This window comes from Schistocerca serialis, chromosome 6, assembly GCF_023864345.2.
Source record: "Schistocerca serialis cubense isolate TAMUIC-IGC-003099 chromosome 6, iqSchSeri2.2, whole genome shotgun sequence".
Classification (NCBI taxonomy): Eukaryota; Metazoa; Arthropoda; class Insecta; order Orthoptera; family Acrididae; genus Schistocerca; species Schistocerca serialis.
The window spans coordinates 450648578-450660473 of record NC_064643.1 but is presented as its reverse complement, the minus strand read 5'-3'; the positions used below and the strand labels follow the sequence as shown (position 1 = coordinate 450660473).

The 11896-nt window shown below is 35.5% G+C and overlaps 1 protein-coding gene across 3 annotated transcripts in view; it reads right to left on the bottom strand.

Annotated features, from left to right (window-relative positions):
• Positions 1-590: 590 nt before the first annotated feature.
• The window catches only part of LOC126484636 (heterogeneous nuclear ribonucleoprotein L), a 192177-nt gene continuing 180871 nt past the window's right edge, over positions 591-11896 (bottom strand). For 2 of the 3 annotated variants that reach the window (XM_050108226.1, XM_050108228.1), the window contains one exon: positions 6328-7957. In XM_050108226.1, the coding sequence (XP_049964183.1) occupies positions 7800-7957 (158 nt within the window). In that variant the 3' untranslated portion in view covers positions 6328-7799. Of the gene's footprint in view, positions 4362-6327; positions 7958-11896 lie in introns of those variants that run through there. The other variant, XM_050108227.1, reaches the window with a different exon arrangement.

Here is an 11896-nt window from a genome sequence, read left to right as displayed (position 1 = left end):
GTCTTTTTTTTTTAAAAAAGCACTTTCCTGCCTTCATCTTCATTTAAACAAACAAGAGGATGTCAATCAGTAAACCATACGGTGTGAAGCATTGCATGGACAAAATATAATTTTAACTAAAAATGAAAATCACTTCGAATGTTGTCTTTTCATGTAAGCTTCAATACTTGTAGGATGGAAAGATTAGATGAAGGTAATTGTTTTCTCTCCCTCTTCTCATTATTGCCAACATTATTATGTATGCATTTCCAACTACCATTGTAGCAGGAAAAGGGAACTACTGCAAATGGATACAGCTGACATCAATGCACTGATATTCCAACCTTCAATTCTTTACTGTTTGCTGGTCCTCATGAATTCACTAATATTACTGCTCTCTTGCTCACTGGTTAACCAAACCATGCAAGTGAGTAAAGACTAGGAATGCAAACAAGTATCTTAGTTCATTCATATTTATGTATGTTGAAAGAAGTAATGACAAACTTTACACATAGGTGATGTTAATGTAACAATTTTTTGTATATCACACTCTTACAGATCTATCAACATTTGCAGGGAACATTATGGCTTGAAAAGTGAAAAAAGCAGCATAGTTTTGATCATTTTATTGCATAAAATTTACACTTCACAGCATTGCATCAAATTTTATTGAAGCTGTTCTGAAAATCTTCCATGGACACACACACACACACACACACACACACACACACACACACAAAATAAAATTAACTGCTAATGTGAAATATTTGATACAGTATTCAGTTTGATAACTACAACTTCACTAAAATCGTTTGATCTAGTTACAAAACTAGTTTCAGTAGGATACAGAAGTTTTCCAATGAAATATTGCACTGATTAAAAAATGTGGAATAGCTTGATATTTGTGAATTTTATCTACATATAGTATTTTCAACAAAATGATATCAAGAGAGGCATACATTTGAAAAAAATAAATAAAGTGTTGTTCTGTCATTTAAAAACAGTTACATGTAACAATAAAAGGGACTCTTAACAATAACAAATCTAAACCTTTACAGACTCAAGTGATTCTGATGGTCATTTCAGACAGCTCTGTATTAATAGGTTCACAGTTCTACAAATGCAGCATACATGTAAAGAGCCTAGTTAATAAAGTAATTTTTAATAAACTAATATTAATCAATTAGTACAGACATAATTTAACCATATAGTAAGTGCACATAACACTAAGACTATTGGTCTCAATTCACAATATTTTATTGTTTCTGATGTGACACTTGAGTCCATTTGCCCCCCACAGAGGTACTCTAGACCTGATCACTGATTAACCGTAACACTATTAAAAATGGCATACATTTTAAAGGTGCAAAAAAAACTGCTCATGACGACTATTTCTGTATGTTTTAAATTAAATGAATTACAGTTCAGGCTCCAACTGAATCTAACATGAGATCATGCACCTACTAAACAGTAACTTGGCAAAGAAGGTGGAGCCATTGGAGGAAGTATAAATACTTCTACATACAGAATCTGCAATATGGCACAGAAGACCTGGTACCACAACAGGTTTGGCTGCAAGTTACTGTAAGTTGCGTAAGTAATTACTGATAATAGTCTGCATGATCCAGATAAACAGTCAAAATATCTACAATGAAATGATCAGTTTCACTTCCAGCACACTTCTCATTACAAGGTACATTATTCACACATAAACTGAACACACTGACAAATGGAAAGTAGGTAAAGTAATAGCCAGTCCACTACTACACAATGGTGTTTTATGAACCATTTGGGGGAAGGGGGAGGTGAATGAGTGAAAGAAATAACAAACAAGCCATGGAATCATTTCAGAACAGGGCTGTTACTGTGTCATTTTATTTTGAAACAATGTTTACATATTTCACCACACACACACACACACACACACACACACACACACACACACACACACACACTTCTGGGTGTTTGAAGTTTTTGTTTCATTCAGTTAATGACAGAACTAGGTTAATCTGCAGAAAACACCTAAATAAGCTGAGGCTCGAAACTTGACACTTTAGCATTAATACACTTATTATTTTTCTTTTAATTGACTTGAATGGCTTTTCTCATAATCTTACATACTAGTTTGTCTTTATCAGTACTACTAATAAACTATTGCTGTTTGCACCAATGCTACATTGCAAGGAAACTGCTTTTCACAAGAATGCTGGAATAATAATAATAGTAATAATAATAATAATAATAATAATAATAATAAAAGGAATCTTCATGTCCAGTTTTCTTCATATTACTACCAAATTTTTTTGTCTTTCAATACAGTGAGGAAATAAATATCTATGAAAGTAACTTGCTTTGCAGTTCCATTAAAATGTAACTGGCATGAATGAATGTTACAATCATAAATACAAACCACAATTGGATACCTACAGCCACAATATGAATTTCACAACACTGGAATATACTAACTTGTTACTATTATCCATCTACACTATCTATCTTTGTATACACGACAATTCTTAAATTCCATCTACAAATATAAAGCAAATGATATCTTTGTGCATAGTAAATGGCAATGCATATGGCAATAAACTTTACAAAATAGTATAATGATCTTTAGTAAATATGCAGTTTCACTGAAAATGCACTCTTAACATTAAAAGGTGATGGATAATAATTACTAGACCATAAAATTATCATTTTTACACAGAAGTTCAGTTTTATAAAAGTTTTGGCTATCTTTTCTCAATTCTATTATAGGGCCTCACTGCATAGTTAATTGAATTTGTGTGTCACACCACAACAGCGTACACATTTCTCAGGAAGTACACAGAGCACAAAGCAAAATAAAGTAACTAAAACATGCAGATAATAAAGTCAACACCTGCATGGGCAGGTGTGACACTGAAGGCTGAAATTTCAATTTATAGCTCATGCAGTATTTACAATGAAATTTTTTATAATTATTTCCAAAATCTTTGTAATACACACCATTTTCTGTAGGTAAACCACTACATAAAATGATAATACTATTACAGTACGTTATTCTGTAACTGAAGTGTCTGAGAAGTAGTGATGTACATTCACTCCTCCCCTCCTAACCCTTATAAATTTGCTCGGAATTCTTTGACACCAATAATGAAAATGAACTGTACTGTTATGTAAATCAGTAATATTCCTGTCTTATATGTTGTATTATGATTTTTACAGAATATTGATGAAACACAGAAAGACTTGCCGTTATCGAAAGAGAAACGTGAAAAGTTATTTCAAGGAAAGTTTATTTAGTAATAAAAGCACTGGACATAGTACTGTTTCAGCATTTGTACAGCTACTAGCTGTTCATAGCACTTGCTCAACAAACGGGCAACTATATTAAAAACCTCACGCAGACACCACAGTTTGTTACTCATATCCAACCTTATTTATGACCTGCATCTAATACTGCAGAAGTATGTATCCATCATATAACAGAAATTGCTTTTTACATTTATTTCTGTTATATGATGCTAACTGCCTTCTTAAAAGAATACTACGATTTTCATTTACGTATGGTTCCAGCTCCGAGTGCTGCTGTGTAACTGAAATTTCTGTCAAGACAGCAAGTAAACATCAAAACTACCAAATTAAAATATTTTAACATTTTTTAAATTTGTTACCAAGCTTTACCATCGGCACATAATCTATGGTTTGTTTTCCAGATAAACTCTGGAAAAAAAAAAAAAAATAACAAAATGCTGGTAGCAGCAGAGCACAAGCCATCTGACGACATAATTGCGAACTTTTTCCCAACATTAACATTTGAAGCATTTACAAGCACAATGCTACTACAAATGTCACAATATCTGAGGATTTCAGGCAATTTTTAAAAAAATTAATAGATTTTCAAAAAGAAAAAAGCAGATGCAATTTGTGTAAACTATGCCACTTTACTCATGGCTTAGCTACTTACACTACCACACAAATCAATGCAGTCCAAAATTAGTTCTCAAAACGTAAGAAATAAGAATTTTGTACATTCCTGAAAACAATAATGTGTTATGTCACTTAGTTAATCAAAAGAAAATACATTTTGTCACACATTCTTATCGGCAGAAGTTCATTATGCAGTGAAGTACGTCATGCACATGATTAACAAAATAAGTAATATTACAATGTCATGCAGTAAGCTATGAACAGTTTACAGTTTCGAAACTCCAGACGCAGTCATTTATGACAAGCACATCAATGTAAAATGTAAAGGAGTTTAATGTTCAGTGTAATTCACTGTTAATGTTCACTGTATCCACTGTCTTGGCCATATCTTCTTTTCTTTGTGTGTAATGTAAGCTGAATGTGGTGTTACAGTAGGCAACCCACAGAGGGGGCGCAGAAAGTGTAATTGTCTGAAATGATGCAATGAGAACATGTAGAACATTATATAATGTCAGCAAATAAAAATTACGTATGAATAGTTTTTGGAAATGTTTATAATTACATACTATAAAAATACCAACAGTCACCGAAAACCAATTGTGTAATTTAAGTTTCCTCCAGTTACTACCCTGTAAATACTTTTACTTTAGAATTTAAAAAAGTAAAGTCGGTTCTAATTCAGTGAACTTCTACACAAAGAAATAGGCATTTAGTTTATAAAAATAAAATGTGAAAGCATCAGACTTCGAAAACTGAATTTTTTCTATAGTTTTATATGTTTTCAATGAAGCTTCTGTAGCTTACATCTTTATTATTCATTACTATCATTTCTACAATTGTTTAACTGCTTGTTTGAAGTGTACAGGAATTTATGAATGTTACTGTATCACTTTTCATGCTTCACACTTGCACTGAGGAAGTCAAATTCTGCAAGTCTTTACTAAAAACCAAACTTTCTGTCCTACATAGCTGGCGCCAATTAATCTCTAGATTTACCATTACCGTTAGTAAGGGACAGGTTTGCTGCCAACAAATAAACTTTACAGGTTACAATTTTGGTTTTCTGGGTGTGCATTTTCCCATTTGGTTGCTTGTAAATTTTTATCAAATTCACAGATTAGTCCATGTGCTATGTATAGCAAGGATTTCTTTAAGTTACATGATAGCTAGCCTTTCACTGCCAGCAAGTCTGGAAAAAAAGACCAAATTCTTATCTGATGTGAGAGTTGTGTCCTAATTCATTATCGCAAGCTTATGAGGCATTAATATACAGTTGTAAAGGAAATATAGTAACTTCTTAATATATCCTTTCATGACAACTGTATGGTTTGTATTTAGAGATTTTGATGTAAATTATTGAAGGAGTCCACAAATTTGGTAGAAATGACATCCATCATTAATGCATGTAAAAATGTCCATTTAGTGCTATTTCAAATTACTGTTAATTCCAAATTGGTGTAAGAGAAGTACTACAAAAATTGGTGTATGTTTTTATCATCAATCTTTTGCAATATCTGTTGCAGCCCAAACATGCAAATGGACAGGAAATAAACATCAGCTTTAAAGCCAGTCTTCTGTTGTGAATGACCACCTTTAACTATTTAGCTATCTCAAGAATAAAAAAGTGCTGCACTGATTTCATTAACAGTGTAATTATTAACCATCGCCTTTCTGGCAGGATGTAAGTGGTGTTCTGACAAAGGCTCCATGGAAGGTGCTATTAATTATTAAAATATACAGCAATTTCATCAAAGAACAAAATTTTCTGGAACATTGCTTTCTTCATATTATGCACATGCTGAAATAAAAGTCAATTCCCAGCACAATTTTGACATATCAGTATGTCTGCAAACGGAATGGATCTTTCAAAATCACTATGAACGGAAAGAAACTTTTTAGTCTGATGTGAAACCCTTCGCGAAAGAAGGTGTACAGCCCTTTGTGACTCAACAAATATGGTGCTTATATTCCCACAATGTAACCCCACTATAAAACTCTCAAAATGTTACAATACGGACCTCATTCTTTGTGTGGCCAACATTTCCACACAATACCACCATTAAGCCAATCAACTCTCCCTCCCCCCCGTCCTCCTCCAGCAAGTATGGCACTTTTTATGTCAATAGTCTTCAAAATAGGAAACAAGCATAAGCTGAACCACAGAAGTGATGGCAGCAATGTTAATTCTGTACAACACACACACTATAAAATCAATCTGTTTTATTAACACACACCAGTGCAGTACATCCACACTCACTCACACTCTTTAAATGAACAAACTTCATGAGGAAAATGTTAAACCTGCACTGCAACTGAGCAGGTAAGGAGAGTCCTGCTTTGTTACCATAATGTGTAATGTGATTTATGTTTTAATGTATACTTTCTCAACAAATGAAGCACTACAACAAAAAGGAAATTGCTGGAAATAACAAATAATAATGTAAAGGAAAATTTTATTTGAACTTATCAGTACAAAAGTAATGGACACCTAAAATGCGGGTATAGGTCTAATTATACAACCTGGACACAGGAACCTTATTTACGGTTAGGATCCTTTATCCAATGCCTTAAAAAATAATACTACCTTAAACTACTGTCTTTCATAAGCAGTGGTTCGTACTGAAAGTACATTTAAATATTTCTCTCTCAAAATATAAGTTTCACATCCATTTAGCAGAACAAAACTGAACTTAATGTCCTAAAACAAAGTCTGCAGGAAGACCAAGGAGTGCAGGACAGCAAATGTACTCGCTATAAGACATGGATACACTACACATTCAATATGTAAAAAACACCAATACATCTTTAAAAATTATGGAATGATACTTTCAAAATAGTATACTTTCCAGATTTTTGTTAAATATATATATATGTATATATAAGCACTATATTGATATGTTTTAGATTCACCTCACACTTTAATGTGAGGATTTGTGTTAAGTCTGTTTGCAGCAATGACTATGGCACCATTTATTTGCTGCGCTTTTGGCCTTCCTTCACTTTGTGTTGATCACTGTAAATTTGAACTTTTCCACTTGCTCTCTAGCTTAGCTTTATCTTTCAATCACTGCCAAATTTTTAACACCGATAACTGTTGTTGTATCATACAGTAAAATACAACTCCACATTTCTGCAGCAAATAATGGAAACAATAAAATTCCAACCATGATACAAAATTAATCAAGTGCTGCTAAAGAGAAATTATCCGAAGATATACATTAGCATTTCAATCACAGTTCTGGAAGTTTTACATGTGTAGATAAAAGTGTTACATAATTTCTAAATGAATATGAAAAACCAAAGAAGAAATGAAAAAGACAATGGGTAACACGAGAGCAAGGAAAAAACTCTTGTCAAAAGAAAGTGGTATCTCAAATGCTGCCACAAACTGAATAAATTTAATAGTATTAATGCCAACTGCGAGGTGGAAATGATCATAAATATTCAAAATTAGAATCACATTGAAACAGCTGATGTTTTATAAAACTTCTCACTGTATGCGTTTCTTAAACTAACTGGAAGGGAATTTATATCAGATGAAGTCTTGTCTTTTTGAAAGAAAGGAATATTATCTGTAAACAGAGAAATCTATAGACACACAGTTGCTCTAAGTAACGTAAATTACCCTACATGTTACACATGAAAGAACTACAGCAGACAGCTTTATACGAGTTATTCTGATAATCAACAAAAGGTTGACTTGCATGCTCATCTGTGAAGTATGCATAGGGGGGAAAAAAAAAGTAACTGGAGTGAGCATTCAGGCTGTTCTAAAAGATTTTTTTTTTACAAGAGGTCTTTTAATACAAATTTTACTTGAATTTTATCACGTGAAAAAATAACACTAAGAGCTGCAACTTAATTAAGCATGTAATATTAAAGGACCTTATGAGAAAGCTGAGAAGTGTCTACTGTCCATTGTTTTGCATCTCGTCTTGCTGTTGTGACTGCTGCTGAGACTGTTGTTGCTGAGATGACTGTTGCTGATCACTTCCATGGCGCATGGAATTTGGAATCTGACGTGATGATGAGAAACAAAGCTTCATGATGTATGGAAATTTTCCACCTGAAACCAAGGAACAACACACCTAATGACCACTGAGTATATATGCTTTATTAATGCAATTATTTTGACGGTTCTTACATCTCTTAATAAAAACAAAATATATGCAACAGGTCAGTAGCTCACATTAATTGATTATTTTGATCTATGCACAACTGATAAAATTTAGAAACCTCTTTTCAGGACCAAATAAATTAATACTTATATGAATGTAATGAAGTATTTATTATAAGTGTGAAGATTTTTCTCTAGCGAAAGATAAAGAAAACTGTATTGGATACAATCAAAATGTTCATCCTGTGCCTGGGGTGGGGTGGGGGGCTTATATAACAAATACAGAGGGTGGAATCTGTGCTGCAGATGAGAAACTTTTAAGAAATTACATTAACTTTATATTTCTGTTTTAGTTTACTGAGCAATATCGCATCTAATGTCAAAGTATCTTTATAATTTTTTTTTTTTTAACAGAAGCAGTCATTTCACTGTATGTAGGGACTTAAATTTTTTCTTTAAAATTAATTTACTGCAAACGAGCCTGCACCAGTTTATTTAGTATGACATTTTGTTAATTGCCTGTCAATATTAAGGTAGTAATCAAAATCGGTTTAACAGCTGCTTGGGAATTGTTGGTTGATACAGGACAGCAAGCCATCAATATGATGTTACGGACAAATTAATTTTGTTTACTATTAGACTATTATACTATTAGACAGGTTACCCAAAAGCCACGAAGTAAATGGCTACGGTCTGTGTGCCTGAATACAATTTAGCTCCCACCAAGACAGCTTTAACACTGTAAATACATACACAATTCAAAATTTTATGGAATGACGAAAAAAATCAATGTTTGTGTGTTTATTAAATTCTACACAATCCTGATTAAAGTTACAATTACATTATTGAGTTTAGAATCAGAAATCCCTGCTGTTTACTGAATTTTAGAATTATGGTCATGTACGATGCTATGTCCCTAAGTAAATCATAGAACACTATTAATACTTTACAAAACAACTTGACAACATGTACCTCCAGTAATTGTGTTTGGAATGTATTGGACAGTGAACTAGATCTCTGGCACTAGACAGATATTACAGAACTATTCACAGAGACTGCATGTGTGGGATACAAACTCCTGCCAATACAGACATGACCCATTGGCCACTAAAGAATTTTATAAAAGTAATTATGCCCCTTTAAAACTCATAAAAATTTGTAATTTTTCAAGCAGTCCAGTCAATTTAGGAAGAGGTATTTTATTACCTATTGCAATAAAATTGTTTCATTAATGAAATACAAAACAGTGTATTAAATACAACACAGAGAACGTCAGCAAATGAATTTATTCAGGGTCACTAACAAGATTTCAAAAATAATTTCAGAATTAATGCTTTATAATCGATTTTGGTCTTATATGGGTGGCAGTCACACGAGACAAGGATATAAAGCTCACATTAATTATGGTAAACAAGAAACCTGCTTCCTCATCCATTTCTTCCTAAGATAATTTTTAGTTTTAACCATATTTTGAAGTATTAAATCACTAATCAACCATGTAGGCAATAAAGCACTTTTGATATGATAATTCATAACCTACTGTAATTTGCATGTTAAACCAACTACTACTGCAACAATAAGCAACAGCATAGGTAAATTTTTTTGTATATTGACCGACTACATATTTAGTACTGCTATAATAATGACTGGACAAATATATATATATATATATATATATATACACAGGGTGGCGCAGATGGATCGGGTGGTTTTGAAGTGGACTGTACGTCTGGAGGGGGGGAGCCAGGTGTTCGGCGACTTCGTCCTGTGAGGGGGGGGGGGGGGGGGGGGGGGGGGGGGGGGGGGGGGGGGGAAGTCTCAGTTGCAGGCTGGCAGTCAGTCGCGATGGCTACGTGGTCCGTTGAGCATCGTGTTTTCGCAGTGGAAGAGTTCATACGCAATAACGAGTCAATTGTTGCTGTGACGCGTGCCTTTCGCCGGCGTTTCAACATCCCCCCTCGCGGTAGTGTTCCTAAGCGAGATACGATATTGAGTTGGGTGCATAATTTCCGCACTACTGGTTCATGTGCTCCAAAATGGACGCCTAGACCGCCAACAATAACAACGCCTGAGAACGTGGAGCGTGTGAGACGCGATGTCACTGCGAGCCCACGTCGATCAACGAGACGTCGTACTCAAGCTCTTGGAATGTCAAGTCGGAGCCTTCAAAGGATTCTTAACGAAGAACTGAAATTCCACCCCTATAAAATCCTGTTGGTACAGAAGATTCTCCCAACAGACCATCTTCAAAGGCTTCAGTTTAGCCAACAGATGTTGGAGTTATTGGAAGATGTAAACCTGATTATCATGATGTCTGACGAGGCTCACTTTCACATTAACGGATACGTAAACAAGCAAAATTGCCGTTACTGGGCCGACACTAACCCAAGAGATCTACACCAACAGCCTCTCCATAGTGACAAAGTGACGGTTTGGTGTGGGGTTTCTAAGGTAGGGATAATTGGTCCTTACTTTTTTGAAAATGAAAGGTAGCAGGCGGTTACTGTTAATTCGCAGCGTTATGTGAACATGATTGAAGATTTTCTTCTCCCACAACTTGAAGAGAACAATTACGACATGGGCAATATGTGGTTCCAACAAGACGGGGCAACTGCACATACCGCTAGGATATCAATGCAAGCTGTACCGGCTCTGTTCCCTGGCCGTTTGATTTCCCGTAATGGAGATGTCCATTGGCCCCCTCGCTCGCCGGACCTCACGGTATGTGACTTTTTCTTATGGGGCTATTTAAAAGCAAGGGTCTACATGAACAAACCCCGGACCATTCAGGAGTTGAAGGCAGCAATTCACACCGAAATCACATCAATTCCTGGTGATGTGCTTGAGCGGGCAATGTGGAACGTTAAGGACCGACTCCAGGAATGCGTCGCTCGAGAAGGAGGGCATTTGATGGATGTAATTTTTAAAAACTAACATTACTATTTTTTTGTTAATAAACTTCCATTGTAACTACACGTTTTGCACTTTATTTCAATCCAATACCTTTACAATTGACAGTTTCACAAGTATTTTAAAACCACCCGATCCATCTGCGCCACCCTGTGTGTGTATATATAGAGGGAAACATTCCACGCGGGAAAAATATATCTAAAAAGAAAGATGATGAAACTTACCAAACAAAAGCGCTGGCAGGTCGATAGACACACAAACAAACACAAACATACACACAAAATTCTAGCTTTCGCAACCAATGGTTGCCTCGTCAGGAAAGAGGGAAGGAGAAGGAAAGACAAAAGGATATGGGTTTTAAGGGAGAGGGTAAGGAGTCATTCCAATCCCGGGAGCGGAAAGACTTACCTTAGGGGGAAAAAAGGACAGGTATACACTCACACACACACACATATCCATCCACACATACACAGACACAAGCAGACATTTGTAAAGGCAAAGAGTTTGGGCAGAGATGTCAGTCGGGGCAGATGTACAGAGGCAAAGATGAAGTTGAAAGACAGGTGAGGTATGAGCGGCGGCAAATTGAAATTAGAAATTAGCGGAGATTGAGGCCTGGCGGATAGCGAGAAGAAAGGATATGCTGAAGGGCAAGTTCCCATCTCCGGAGTTCCGACAGGTTGGTGTTAGTGGGAAGTATCCAGATAACCCGGACGGTGTAACACTGTGCCAAGATGTGCTGGCCGTGCACCAAGGCATGTTTAGCCACAGGGTGATCCTCATTACCAACAAACACTGTCTGCCTGTGTCCATTCATGTGAATGGACAGTTTGTTGCTGGTCATTCCCACATAGAACGCTTCACAGTGTAGGCAGGTCAGTTGGTAAATCACGTGGGTGCTTTCACACGTGGCTCTGCCTTTGATCGTGTACACCTTCCGGGTTACAGGACTGGAATAGGTGGTGGTGGGAGGGTGCA